This window comes from Aptenodytes forsteri, unplaced genomic scaffold (assembly GCF_000699145.1).
Source record: "Aptenodytes forsteri isolate BGI_AS27 unplaced genomic scaffold, ASM69914v1 Scaffold130, whole genome shotgun sequence".
Lineage (NCBI taxonomy): Eukaryota > Metazoa > Chordata > Aves > Sphenisciformes > Spheniscidae > Aptenodytes > Aptenodytes forsteri.
The window spans coordinates 1,053,388-1,068,290 of record NW_008795133.1 but is presented as its reverse complement, the minus strand read 5'-3'; the positions used below and the strand labels follow the sequence as shown (position 1 = coordinate 1,068,290).

The 14,903-nt window shown below is 36.7% G+C and overlaps 1 protein-coding gene across 7 annotated transcripts in view; it reads left to right on the top strand.

The window, feature by feature from the left end:
- Nucleotides 1-14,903, top strand: part of PPM1B (protein phosphatase, Mg2+/Mn2+ dependent 1B) — a 46,478-nt gene that overhangs the window by 17,655 nt on the left and 13,920 nt on the right. For 5 of the 7 annotated variants that reach the window (XM_009278399.2, XM_009278395.2, XM_009278394.2 and 2 more), the window contains 3 exons: nucleotides 335-438; nucleotides 3,587-4,450; nucleotides 6,371-6,488. In XM_009278399.2, coding sequence (XP_009276674.1) covers nucleotides 335-438; nucleotides 3,587-4,450; nucleotides 6,371-6,488 — 1,086 coding nt within the window. The remainder of the gene's footprint in view (nucleotides 1-334; nucleotides 439-3,586; nucleotides 4,451-6,370; nucleotides 6,489-14,903) is intronic. The other 2 variants (XM_009278396.2, XM_009278397.2) reach the window with 1 other exon arrangement.

Genomic DNA, 14,903 nt, shown 5'->3' with positions numbered 1-14,903 from the left:
GTGTTTGGTGTCTTTTATAGGACCAGCCATAAGTTGACTCCTAAACTTACTGTTATTAAATAGGATATGTAGAATATCAAGAATATAATCTTGAATAATATCTTTCTTTTCAGTTTCTCACTCCTTCTGTGCTGTAAGAAGTGAAGTTACTTATGAAATAGGTGAAGCTAAGAAGTGGAACATGTGCTTTTGGTGGTTTTTTTCAACAGTATTTTTTATTTTATATATATAAACCACAACACAGTACTGAGCTCACAGGCTTTTGCAATTAGATAGGTTTTGATCTTTTTCCTTACTCAGTTGTATGATTTCTTCCACACTTTTGATTTTTAAGAACATAAGGACATACTTAACTCAAAGGAATCTCATACCAGGTCTGAAGTGTTGGAGGACTTCTGTCATTTTGGCAGCATTTCAGTTGTGTATTACATTTTACTGGTAAGAATGTTTTTGTATGCTTTTAAAATAGCTTTATATTGTGTGTAACTTGTGAATGAGTGCTCATCAGCTATTAAAATCCTTTCATGAATCTCCTTTACTGATGTTACTTGAACTATTAAACTATGTAGAACTTGTTCAGCTCTTAACTGAGAACATCAGCTGCTGAAAGCACTAAGAGCACTTGTTTGTGGTGGTGTGTAGCACTGCCTTGCTTTGCTTTTATGACACCATTTGACACTGATTCTTTTTTGTTTGTTTTTTCAAAGCAAAATCAGATCTTTCAAGAGAAAGGGTTGTGAAAAGCATTTTGGCTGTGTATCTCACTAAGTAATGAATACCTCATTTCTGTTGCTATGTGTTGCTTCCACTGATTTGCAGTGTTGCAAATATTCTTTTCCGATAAAGAAGGAAAAGTCATGATGCAAATAACTGAGCAGAATGTAACTTACTACTTTCACTTGCAAATTACATACAGTGTGAAGCTTACAATGCATGACATAACCTTATGTAGTCATTTTGTCTTCATCTTTGCTATCCCAGGTAATATAATTAGAGGCCAGTGGATGGTGACTATAGAGATAAAGAATAAAGATAATACTTGTGGTTTCTTGTGCCTGAAATTCATTAAATAATATCATAAAATTGAATTGATTGGGAAGGTGGGTGAAGTTTAGGATGGTTTGTGTTTGAAAGGGCTTAATGACTTTTCAAGTTGTTAAAAGTACGGAAAATATTTTGAGAACGTTAGATGGGGCTTTGAAGTCATTCTGTAACTTGCTTTTTTGTACTAGATGTGCCATTAATCTGTGAAATTGGTACTTCTGGTTTTGCTTTATAAAATCCATTTTGAGGACTATTTTTGTTATATGGAGTAAAATCAAATTGGCAACAACCTTTGAGCATGTTCTCCTAATCATTCGGTTTTACTATAGATTCTGCAGCTGAGGAGGTGTACCTTGTACATGGAATGACCATTTTGGAGAGCATAAGAGGCTCAGGACACTTTTTGTCACACAATTCCTCTTTTTTTTTTTTAATGGCTACTAAAGACAATTTACTAAGTACAAGACTTGTGTTTATAACATCAGACTTCTTGATAGCAGAAGATTGGTACATAGAGACAACTAATTGTTCCGCAAGTGTAGAGTTCCCTAATAAATGAGAAATTATCAAAAAGTGCGGTAGTATCTCATAGCCAAACTAGAGGGGGTAATTGCATAGTGTTAGCATTTATACTGTCCATGCAAAACCTCAATTTCTAGCTGAATTAAGAAATCGTCTTCTCTAGCAAATCTTTCTAAATCTGGAGTCTTATTAGTGTTTTATTCCATGTCAGAACAGATAATTTAAAGACTTGTAATGAGAACATAGCACAGTACTCAAACATAAGAGCTGTTTAAATTCTGGCATTTCTCAGTTGATGTGACTTAGCCAGGTGCTTTCTCTCTAGCTTTTTTTTTTTTAAAGAAAAAGTACATCAAGTTATATGATGTTCAGTCTCTTAGAGAACCACATTGCTCCTTTTGCATAATGTTAGTAGCACCTGAATCAAAGGCCATTAAACCTGAGTTAAGACAGACAGTAAAACTAGACTAAAAAGTAAACCAGATAAGGAGTTGCTGCAATATTTGGGGAAGTTTGTCTAAGTAAGACAGAGCGGGAGATAAATTTCAAAAGAGGCGTAACTGGTGAGCGAACTGTTGGGGTCTGTGGAACATTGGAGATCCTTGGCACTTCATGGAGGTCACTGCAGCAGAAGTTTGGATTATCTGTAGGGAAGTCCTAAAGTTTACCCTAAAAAGGGAGGTGGGGTGCAGAATTTAACTGTAATCTTTTCCTCATTGCGTTGTACTGTTCTTTTTATCTCTCCTGTCAGAGTAAGCTGTGTATTCAGTAAGCTGAAAATGTGTTTAGATGTGGGGAATGGCAGAAGTAAGGATTTCTTAAGCTCTTTTTCTGACCTGGTAACAAACTCTTAAACCAGAACTAGGCTATCATCACTCTGCAGGCTTGGTTGGTGGGTACTAATGTGTCAGAGACATAGTGACTGATTGCTCGTGGCAGAATTATCTCAAATTCTTTTTGGGTGAAGGTTGCTATAATTTTCATATCCAGTCACTAAGGGTTTCATGGCGCAGTCGTTTTTAGCATGATCAGAGCTTGCAGTATCTGAGTTTCTGAAGTTCTCAGAAAAGTACTATGGGATCCGTGGATTAAAGAATGTATTCTCTGCTGACTTCGTGAAGTGCAAGGTAGTGTAGTGCAGGAAAGGAAGTCACAAGTCCTCTAAAGCTTCAGCATAGATTACTCACATTTTACCTGCAGCTTGCTCTCTGGAGATGGTTCTTTCTTGTATATTTTGAAGTAGGTCTCCACATATTGAAGAACAACTAACTTTCTGTGGATTACTTTATTCCCTTAGATAGCTCGTATCTCTTGTAACTGGATAAATTTTGAAATCAAGATCAATGCATCTTTGAACTTAATCACATGTAAACACGAGTGTTTTTTAGGGATGGTAAAAATGGAGATGTTGTTTTACAAAGGACTAAATATAATTTATTAAGAGAATCCTGTGAGAATTTTTCTTGGATTGAAGTGGGATTTGCCTTCTTGTTTCCTTTGGCAGATGGTCTACATTCCCCTATTGTCACTTTTGCCATGCTTTACAAGAATACAGAAGTAGCACAGTACATGCAAAGCTAGTGAGACCAGTCAGTTCTTATTTATGACGTATTAACTTTTCTTCATGCCACAATAAAACTGGAAAGAGACTAGGAGTCATATGGTAGTTATTTTTCCAGCATGAATTAGTTTCTGCAGAGAATGACAAAATTGGCAGGGCTGCAAAGGTACGTGAATTACTCTGCCTTCATATGGAGAGCCTTTAATTATGATGAAGTAGCTCCTTAAAAGACACAACACCTCACCAAAAAAACTCCCCAAAAATGCAAACAGGGGTCTGTAAGTTCACACTTCATTCATGTCATTTATTAATTATTTTTTCCCCCCATTATAGTTGTTGACTTCTGCACACGTGCATGCTTTATCACTTGTTTTATAAAGAAGAAACGCGGGAAAGGGAGAACAAAGCTTATATGCAGTGGTGGTTTTATAAATAAGACTCTTCTTCTCTGTTTTCCAGATTCAATATTGCATAAACATGGGTGCATTTTTGGATAAACCAAAAACTGAAAAACATAATGCTCATGGTGCAGGGAATGGCTTGCGTTACGGCCTCAGCAGTATGCAGGGATGGAGAGTGGAAATGGAAGATGCTCACACAGCTGTTGTAGGTATTCCCCATGGCTTAGAGGACTGGTCCTTTTTCGCTGTCTATGATGGTCATGCGGGATCTCGTGTTGCAAATTATTGCTCCACGCACTTATTAGAACACATCACTAACAATGAAGACTTTAGGGCGACAGAAAAACCTGGATCTGCTCTTGAACCTTCAGTGGAAAACGTCAAGAGTGGAATCAGAACTGGCTTTTTGAAAATTGATGAGTATATGCGCAATTTCTCAGACCTCAGAAATGGGATGGACAGAAGTGGCTCAACAGCAGTGGGAGTTATGATTTCACCTGAGCATGTATACTTTATCAATTGTGGTGATTCACGTGCTGTTCTCTATAGGAATGGACAAGTCTGTTTTTCAACACAGGATCACAAACCTTGCAACCCAAGGGAGAAAGAGAGAATCCAGAATGCAGGAGGCAGTGTAATGATTCAGCGTGTCAATGGTTCATTGGCAGTTTCTCGAGCTCTGGGGGACTATGACTACAAATGTGTTGATGGTAAAGGCCCTACAGAACAACTTGTTTCTCCAGAGCCTGAGGTTTGTGAAATTTTAAGGGCAGAAGAAGATGAGTTTATCATCTTGGCTTGTGATGGAATCTGGGATGTAATGAGCAATGAAGAGCTCTGTGAATTTGTTAAGTCTAGACTTGAAGTATCAGATGACCTGGAAAAAGTGTGCAATTGGGTAGTGGACACTTGTTTACATAAGGTATGTAACTGTTTTCTCCAAGCAGCTGTTCTAAAATGATCTTCTGTTTAGATGGGTACAGTGTTAACAGCAGTTCCTGGCCTACTCTTCGCCTTCTCCCTCTTCCTTCCCTCAAACTTCTGTACCCATTTGACTATATATTCTTGCTGAAGAATATACAGCCTTATCCTTTTGCCTGGAGAGGTAATAGCAATTGCAAAAATGAAGGTTTATTATTTTCTCAAATAATGCTTGCATATAGTTCCAGCTCTAAACTTTGTTTCCGAATATGACATTTTTAAAATGAATAAATTTTGTGCAAGGTGGTTTTTTTTTTTGTTCTTTCAAGTTGGGCAGAGTTTGTATCCTTTGCATAAAACCAGTGTTTGCACCATCTCCTCTTCAAGGTATGGTTTGTCTGTCATCTGAAGTGGTGTCCTCAGCTCATTGCTGTAACTTAGATGGAGAAGCACTACTTTTGCATCTGAGCTTGCTTGTACTCCTCAAATGTAGAGTTTGTTCGGAGCAACTACGGGTCGGTCTACAAATGTATCATAGGTATACTACTTCCAGCATTCCCTGAAAAGTGCAACTCCTACTAGTGCAAATAGAGTTCTTTTGCTAAGCCACACACCAAACATGCAATTTTGAGGAAAATATTAAAATTCAGAATTCTAATGCTAAAGGGTAAGTAATTTTTTCAGAAATAGGGTGTATTCCAGCATAAACCATACATTGTATGATTGGTTTAAATGCCGTGACTTTTCTGACCAAGCACTTGACCAACCACTTGTGAAAGGATGGTCATTCTAGTATACTTTCAGTAAAACTGAGCCCTGACCTCGTGTTTATTTTATAAAGTCAGATCCTGGATCTCTGCAGTTTGTAATGATATTAGAATGTTGTCCTCTGTCTTCAGGATGTGTATTGTACCATGTAAGATTAACTGCTGCAGAAAATAGGTGTCCCCATATACTTGGTATGAAAGGGAATGTGGAGTAACTCCTGAGTATTTCCGAGGGAATTTATTCTAATGTCAGATTCCTACTTAATTTCTTCAGGAGAAGGAGGAGTTGTGATAGATAATAGGAACTATCCAGTAGGTTGGGTTTACACAGAAACGATATGCAGTGACTAATGGGCCTTAAATTTCTACCAAAAAAAAAAAAATTAAGATCTTGGTTTCAAACCAGGAATTTAAATTATGGTTCTACTGGATCTCCTTGTAAGAGACTTAGACACTGTGTTTTTCAATTTGGCTGTGGATTATAATTTTGAAAATTAAATATGAGCAGGAAAGTGGTATCAGAGCTTACTAGTGAAGAACTGGCATTAAAGTTAGTATCTAAAAAAGCTGTTGGCTGATGTTGCTTAGCACATGATAGTCTGTACAGTCAGCTTGGCCGTACTAAATTAATTCATATTTTGTATTTATTTTCTTCAATTTGCTATGTATGACGGAGGTGCATTCTGATAAACAGATTTGTAATGAACGTCATGTCTTACATGAATGCTCTCAAACTGAAATAAATTAGTAGCTGGAGCTAGCTATTCTAGTAGTCTCGGATAAGTATTCTGCATTTCATTTTGCAGCATGAGTTGTTTTTTAACTTGGCTTAAGGTAACATTAAATGACTGTCGAATTTCTGACCTGTTTTCTTGATATTATTTTTAAATGGTTGACATGTAAATAAGTCCATTAAATATGTTAAACTTTAAGACTAAACATACAATAAAAATCAGTAAAATTAATTCTAGTGAGTAGTTTAGTTGGGAAACTTAGAATTTGTTGTTTGTCAAAATACAGTTTTATTGCAAGGTTTCTTTTTTCCCCAGGTATCTCTTTAGTACTGTATTTGGAACAAGTAATAATGTGACTAGAACAGAAAAATGAAAAATAAGACTAAAGATCCTAACTCTTCTTTTTGCTTTGTCATATAGGGGAGTCGTGATAACATGAGTATCGTACTAGTTTGTTTTTCAAATGCTCCTAAGGTCTCAGATGAGGCGGTGAAAAAAGATGCCGAGTTGGATAAGTACTTGGAATCACGGGTTGAAGGTAAGGCGTCTGTTTTGTTCATTAGAAATGCTGTCGTAACCTTCTTGAGCATGAAAACAAAAACCCTGAAAGGCATGATGCCACTATATGTTGGGTCAAATTCAGGCCTGGTTACAACTCTGAATTTTTGTGTGTCAGGAAAAATGTTTTTAAGCCACGTGGTTAGTTTATCCTGGTATTCCACAAGCGTTTTCTTAATGTGAGCTTTAGGTTTTTACTTCTATCTTTACAGGTCAAAATGCAACCACTGACCTTGCAGAGTGTTATATCAGCTAAGTAAATTGTGATATTGTTAATGTCTTGCTTATAAAATGCCATTAAAAGGGATACTTGTGATACGTGCTCCCTTTTTTTGTGACAATTTTTGGCAAAAAGAAAAAGCTGTATCGGGTTTTCATGAAGGGACAACTTATTTAATTATCCAAGCTTTCGTAACTGCTTCTATTTAACACAGCTGTGAGTTTTATTTTTTACACTGGCAACTGTTTTAAATGCATTTTTGCAAATACTTAGCAGTATAAATGATCAAATACCTATGAATACAAGAGCCTTAAATCATCCCTTTGGATTCTGAATGCTTACCAAGTGTCTGTGTATGTGTGAATAAAAACCATATAATCATCTAGAACTTTCATGGAGGACTAAATTTAATTCCTAACCAGTTTCTTTTAGTCACTGATTTTATAACTCTCTTTACTTATCCAAAAGGTTGAATGCAACTTCTTCCCTTAAGCAGAAACAGTGAAAGGAAAGTTAGCTTGACAAAGAATGGAAGACTTGCCCTTGTACATTTATTGCTTTTCTGCAGCATTTTTTCATGTCAGAAAAACTGATGTTTGAAGCAGGCTTTCAAACTGTTGCCTCTAATTAAAAATCTTTTATCGCTAGTTAAGGCTGTTCTCAGGTCTGACAGCTATATGTAGTGGCCTCCTGGTCTCTTCAGTCTTCTCAATTATTCTAGTGATCCAGGTATAGTTCAGTTTTGGTAGAATTGACTGAAGTTCAGGGCTGATATTGAAAGTTTGCCTTTTTTATAATATTGTTCTTATGTTGGCACAGGGTTTTTGCAGAAGCAAACCGGGCATGAACTGAGTTCTTGGAACAGTTTGTCTTGCTGTTACAAATGTTGCTAGGATAATACTGTGAAGTAGCAACATTGGAGAGGCGCAGTCCTCAGAGGTTTTGAAAGCCTTGTTGTTAATGATTCTTTAAACTTCCCTAATCTCATCAGAAGAGTACTGAAGCACTGTCACCCACTTACAGTGATGCAACTTCTTGACCCGTTTGTTGGAGCTATCAGTTATAGCAACAGTATTTAAGGAAGGAAAGGGTTTACTGAAGAGAAAGCTGGCTGAGATAACTTGTACCCTTTCTTGACTTGTTTCAGGCCTGAACTTCAATATTCTGATCACTAGATCCAAGTTTAACTGTGCTTCATGAAGAGGGTGGTCCCTTTGTAGATGGATAAGAGTCATCTGGCCTTCTTAGATGTATTTGTTCCAGGTGCTGAGACCAGTGGTTTAGCTTTATGCTATAGCATTGCTGTCCTGATGGTACTTTTCTGTGTTCATGTTGAAAAATGCGATATTGGCAGTCTACAGGACTGTTCAGCAGAGTTCCATGAAAGTAATTTTAAATTTGGGTGCCAAGATGTTTGGGACTTTGCAGGTCAGAACCAGCATGAAGCCACCATCTTGAGACTGTAACAAGGTCTCAATTACATAAACCACAGCTCTGGCTGCTGACTGCCTGAGCTTGAGCATTTTTTATGAAAAAAAGGTATGACTGACCAAATTATCCCAACATGGATCCGGAAACTTTCCAGGCACCCAAGCAAGGTGTGTATAATCTGTAGAGGTAAAATACTTAATTTGCTTTCTTACGACTATTTGATGAGAATTCCTAATATAGGACTGCAGCACTATCGCATACGAGACAGATGCCACTTCTGTTTTTCTTGTTGGTTTTGGTTTATTTGAATATATGAGACACCTACTGGCTTTTTAACATGTTGTAATGGATACTGAAAGGACTGATTGGACATGCTTTTGTTAGAAAGTAATTCATATCCAAATCAGTAGCATTAGGTATAAATAAGAAGTAATCTGTAGATCCGAGGAGATCAGGAATCTTCTGAGAGTGTACAATAGCTAACCGTTCATAACTTTTCTTAACACTAATTCAGTGTAAAATGCAACAGTGACATGGAAGTGTACATGCTGCCGCTGGAACCCGGTTGGCGTGGACAACTGTTAGCTTTGCCACTTTAGTATCAGAAATTCTCAAACTTATTTTAATGCTAGGAGTGACACTCTAGGTATTTCATCATTTAATTTTTCATTTGTGTGAAACAGCTGTGAAAATCACTCATGTTCTTTGTCTAGATATCTTTTTTTATTACACTCTTACTTAAGCAAATGAGGTGGACTTAGACATTTTTTTGTTTGTGTCAGTGTCCCAGTAATCTAGATAGTTGATGTAACAAACCTTAATCTTTAAATATATATAAGGCCTTCAGGCCATGATACAAGTTACCTCTGAATGGATACAAGTTATCTCTGAACGTGCTGGTGTTGTGTGTGGTTTTTCCCTCTTGTTTAAATGGGATCTAAATGGAAATGGCTTGCATATTTGTAGTTTCTGCTGAGATTAGAGAGAGCTAATGGTCACTTCAAATGCTAACTCTAGGCCTGTTTCTCAGTACTTGGTTTACATCCCAGACTTCCTAGATGACACTAGTTAAGATAAATACCTGTTATCTTCCTGTGTCTGAGTAGAGTACATGAGCTGTTAATAGGCTCTGGGAGAGAGCCAGGAGCAGTTACCTTCACTGACAGCAGTCAGGTGTGCACTCAGTGGTTACTGGTTAGTATTCCCAGCTTCTCGGTGGCTCCTCTCTCAGTTAGCAAATAGGTGAAAAATGTATGGAACTGCAGGATATTTTATTGCTTTCATAAGTGAATGTTAAGAAGATTAATAGAAAAGCTGTCAAATAACTTCTGATCAGAGTGACTGGATTAACTGAGTGATGTAGGAAGCACTATTTGCTAGTGACAATGCAGTGTTGTAGCATAATTGAGTTACTACTTTAACATATCAAAATAACTTCTTAGCAGGAATGTATTTTAGCTATATTGTCATATTTAACAAGTACTACGCACACCAAAAACAAGTGGAGGGTTTGTAGTCTGAACTGATGCAGAGCCATTCCGAATGTAACTCAAAATGATTGTTAAGTGCTCCAGAGAAATGAGTTGCTTCAAAGCTTGGACTTCTGTTGGTTCAGCTCTTCTTGATTTCTGCCTTGCCCTGCATCAGTTCCCTGTGTCATTCTGTGTTCTGCTAATTGGACAGAGTGCAAGTCCTTTAAATGTCAAGTATTTAGCAAGGAATGAGAGTTAGCATATTTGAGGAAATTCTGTCAAGTGGAGAAAATAAAGGAAATGGACTTCAGGAGGACTTGAAATATTTACCTGTTTTCTAACAAATTTTTGCATTTATAATAAATTCTATGAAACTGTCATTTTGACACAGCCTCCTTAACTTTTAAAAAAAAAAGTTGTTGGACTGCAATTTTTACCTTACATTTGTGCCTTGAGTATTATTAGTTCAGAAATGATACAGAGAAGCTTGTAACAAAATGTTTCAAACCACTAAGCAGCATGGGGAGAATTGTTTGGAAACATGTTGGATTCTTTTTAAAAAAGTAGTCTGATTTAAAGGTTTAAGTAGTGAGCAGAAGTACTTTTAACTTTAAAAAAAAAAACAAGTGGGGGAGAGTGTGATCTCAAGTGCTAGAGTAGTAAGGAAAAGTTTTGGAAGGTGGGAACATCTTTTTGATCAGGAAAGGAAAACTGCCATAATCAGTTTTGCATTCAACTTTAGACTAAGCATAGTCTGGAAAACAGTGCATAAGAGAGCTGTGTCTGAAAGGTTTAAACTGCCTTTAATTCTAAAAACTTAAAGCCTGGTAGATAAGTAAACTTAAAGCCTGGTAGATAAGTTGTGATGTTGATAATATGGATTTGATCATCTCTTCTGGTTATTTTCAAAAGACAGAAGTTGTATTTCTTTAGATGTATTCTAAATATAGTTTACACCTTAGGATAGTCGTCTTCAGGGAAGTATATTCGTTGTAATTTATTCGTAGCTCTGATGTGTTTTGAGGCTCTGAATGTGGTAAGCTAGGCAGCTAAATCCAAGAATCTATGTTCAGTTACAGCAAGTGATTGTATATAGTGAGGCTCTGTAGTAGATTGGCATTTTAAACATGTCAGACTAGATGATGACTGTTTCTTTCAAAAGGCAAATAATGGACTTTGTGTTAAATTATTATGTGCAATAATGTTTCTTTATCTGCTAAAGAATTAACAGCTCGCAGGTTATGTGCAGTTGGTTGATAGCCAATAACAATTTTATTTATACCTGTAGTAAAAACCTTCTGAAAAAAATCAGCTTGTCTTAGAACTACTAAGCTGCAAAGATGGAGATGTTGTCAAAAATACAAGCTATGAGTTCTCTTAGATACTCTTGTCTTTCAGTAAGTGACTAATTTAAATCAGGGCAACATTGGCACTTAGTATAAAATCCTTTGGGACTTCCTGAAGCAATTTTAGTTTGATCAGTGGTCCTGAAGCAATTTTAGTTTGAGTGGTATTTGTTCTTAATGAATGTACACTGTTCAATATGGAAAATTTTTCTGTTCTCTTGTGGACTTTAAATTTGAAGCTGACTGGACTAACCCATCAAACCTTTTAGACAACAGGTTTTTTCACTGCTATGCTTGGGCATTTTAAGCTCTGGCTTCGAGAGGAAGGCATTTTTTGAGGCATGCTTTTTGTTTGTTCAAAAGCAGTTTAATACTTACACATGTAACATTTGTAGTCTGTCTTTGTACATTCCTAAGTAGAATGCTGAGATCCTGTGTACTTGTACAATGACTTGAGTTAGTAGTTCCATAAGATCTTTCTGGAGTTACTAAAAGAGAATTGTTCTTTTAATACCAAAACAGAGTTTTTGTTTTAACAGAGTTATTAAAAAACCAAACTCAGCAAGTGACAGTTTACAGAGATTTCTAGTGGAAGAACTGTATACCAAAGCTCTTTTGCTAGTATGGGTCTTGAGGTTGATAGAATGTGTATAACTGTATTCCAAAGCTGCCCATTCAAGAGTATTCTGAAATACTTATGAGGTTGTAGTCATAGCTTGTGATTGAGTTAGTTATGATGGTGAGCACAGCCGTGCTTCTGTGTTGAGTCACTTAATTGGTTAATTTCCAAGGTAATGCAGGTGTTGCACAGTAGTTAAGTTATGCTAGGTCAGTCTTTTCTTACTGCCACTTTCAAATGCTACTTTCTGTTCTCTGTTTTTCTCTGTTTTGTAGAGATCTGAAGTTTGGTCACAGGAAGAGAAAACTAGGCACAGAAGTCAATTAAATTCTCTGATATGTTTCAGTTTATTTGAAAGGGTGTACCAGACAGGCAGTTAAAAAAACAAACAAAAACCCGAAAAAAACCAGAAAACAAAACACACTAACCCCCAAATCATAAATAGGGGCACCTGTTCTATGTAGGCATAAATGGTCTTAATAGTAGATGAATACTCAGTTAATACAGTGAGTTGGATGGTGCATTTTACATATGTGGAATATATACTGTATATAAAACTGATTTGTCATAATCTTATAGCTGGAAGTCAAAGGAGATGCTGGAACATAGCAAACTTGTAATGCTGTCTGGTTGGGGACTTGCATTATATAAAATTTGGACATGAGGAAAAATTTCTTTACTGGAAGAGTGGTTAAACATTGGACCAGGCTGCCCAGGGAAGTGGTTGAGTCACCATCCCTGGAAGTATTTAAAAGATGTGTAGATGTGGCGCTTAGGGCCATGGTTTAGTGGGCATGGTGGTGTTGGGTTGGAGGTTGGACTCAATGATCTTAGAGGTCTTTTCCAACTTTAATGATTCTATGATTCTATGAAAATTGAAATAAAATTTTGTCTGAGTTTTCAAAACGCTTATCTCAGAGTTAAGTGTTAGGCTTTTAGTGAAAAGTATTTTAGGAGTAAAGTAGACTTCGTAGTAGACTTTCATGCATTTGAATATATGATAATATCAGGAAATGATTCTTTAAGTGTCTGAATTATATTAGCAATGCAGATGTAAAAGTTTCTGCAATCGTGTTTTGCACGTTCAAGGGGAAAAAAATTAATTGCAGGGTTATTCTTAACATCATAGAGGTGAAAACCTTCTAAATGCCTATAAATCTGTTTCTGAAAATGTTTGGTTTCTTTCTCTAGTGGCCTTTGTCAAACAAATCCACAGCGTGTATCTGCTAACTGATGTGTAATGAAAAAAGGTCGTGCTTGGTCATTTGCTTTATTCTCAGATTTTCTATTAGGAAGCTTTTTTTTTTTTTTCTGAAGAGAGGGGACATGTTCTGGATGAAATTATTCACCCTAATATCAAAAAAAGAACAAGGAGATGGTCAGTTGCACCAGAATTCCTGATTTGGCACCTTCTAGCAATGGGGAGAAGATGCACATGGTTCAGTTCAGCACTCCCTGAGAAGTGGTTATACAGTATAAAGTAAAAGTTTCCGGTACCAAGAAATATACAGCAATCCTTAGTTGTGATTGCTTTAATTCCCTTTTAAGAAGATACAAAAATCTAATGCTTGCATTAATATGTAGTAATTGCTGACTTCTGTAGCCTTTCTTCTATTAATTCTTGCTATTTGTCTACTTTTAGTAAGTACAGAACCAGATGTGCTCTTGGTATAAAATGCCCTATATGCATGACACATTTCCTATCAGATGTGACTCAGCAAAATTATATTATAGTGGTACAATCTACTTCTAACTAGGTAGAACAAAAGGACGCAATGTATAAGAGGACTTGTGGCTGGCTTGTGTGAATGCGTATGGAAGAAGTGATCAAAATCCTAAGATTCAAGCCTACACATTCAGCTGTCATTTCCTTTGCTAGCCATGATTCATTCTTAATGGATGGATGTATGGTAGTATACATAAAGTTTCATAGAAGAATGTTTAATCACTTCTAGTAGTAGTATACCTAGCTTATTCATTGCAGAGATTGTATGGTGCTGACTTAAAATTGGGGCTTAGAAGCATAGTGCCTTACTTGTTACGGGGTAGTAAAACTATTCTAAAAGTAGAATTGCTTTTGGGGGCTTTCCTACAGATCTCCCTGATACAGAGTAAGTGAGTACCTTGCAAGCACTTTGTTTTTAGTAGTCCTGAGAGAAGCCTGCATACCACTTGCTTTCTAGATAGGTGATAGACATCAAGAGGTTTAAATACCAGGAAACTTGGGATACAGTGTTTAAAGCAGGTAAGTGATGTGCTTTTCTGCTGACTTCAGAAACTCAAATTGTAGCTGCTTCTGGCTTTAGCTGCAGGCTCCAAATCAGGCATCCATAATATAATCAATTGATTGTAAGAAATTTAAGTGATTTGTTTATCTGGATGGTAGCCAAGATACAGACTGACTGAAGTTTTTTTAGGATTATATTTGAGAGGATTCATTCTTCTTAATTGTTCTGTTCTGTGGCTCAAACAAAGAATTTTTATCTAGAACAATGTCTACAGGAAATGGCACTCCATTCCTTAATTTAGTTGATTTTCAGAAAAAAAAGTCTTAATGTGGTATGTGCACACAAATACCGTTTGTAGATAACTTAGTGAATCTTTTTCTGCCATGGTGGTAGTTGAATGACTAGAGGCTGACGACTGGCAGCTGATAGTGTTATGCCTATGTGAATGTATACGCAGCTATTACACGTTTGCCTTACAGCAGCTTTGAGGAATAAGAACACGTGAAGATTTACTTCAGTTTAGGCAGTTCTTTTGCAAGGTAGAAGAACTTACTAGCACTGGACTTGTGTGATACTTCTGCTTTGAAAATGGAATACCGTGTTATTAATTATTCATTGTCAGTTCTATATTCTGTTTTGGCCGCTTGAGTGATAATGGGCCATTATATATGCCTCTTTATTGCATGATGGTCTTAGTGTTTACGCACCGGAGATTCAGGCCTTTGAGAATTCAAGGTGTTACTCACAGTGAAGTATACTGAATTCCTGGGAAGCGTTGGCTTTACGGCATGTAACTTCTGAGTATGTGTTGCAATGCAACAGGAAGGTAACTGAAACAACTCCCAGCTGTCATCTTTTTGCGAGAGAACAGGCTGCTGTCTCCAGGGTATTTCATCCAGTTCACTGGAAAGGCAGACCATGGATTTTAATAGCTCTGTTCCACCATGCAAAGGCTGTTTACTTAAAATGTGAAGAATGTTTTCCTGGTTACATGTGACTTTTTCATAATGTCTCTGTGAAAAAGTGATAGTATCTTGTGTATTAGCATCTAAAGGAATGGGTGGTATTAATTCAGTAAT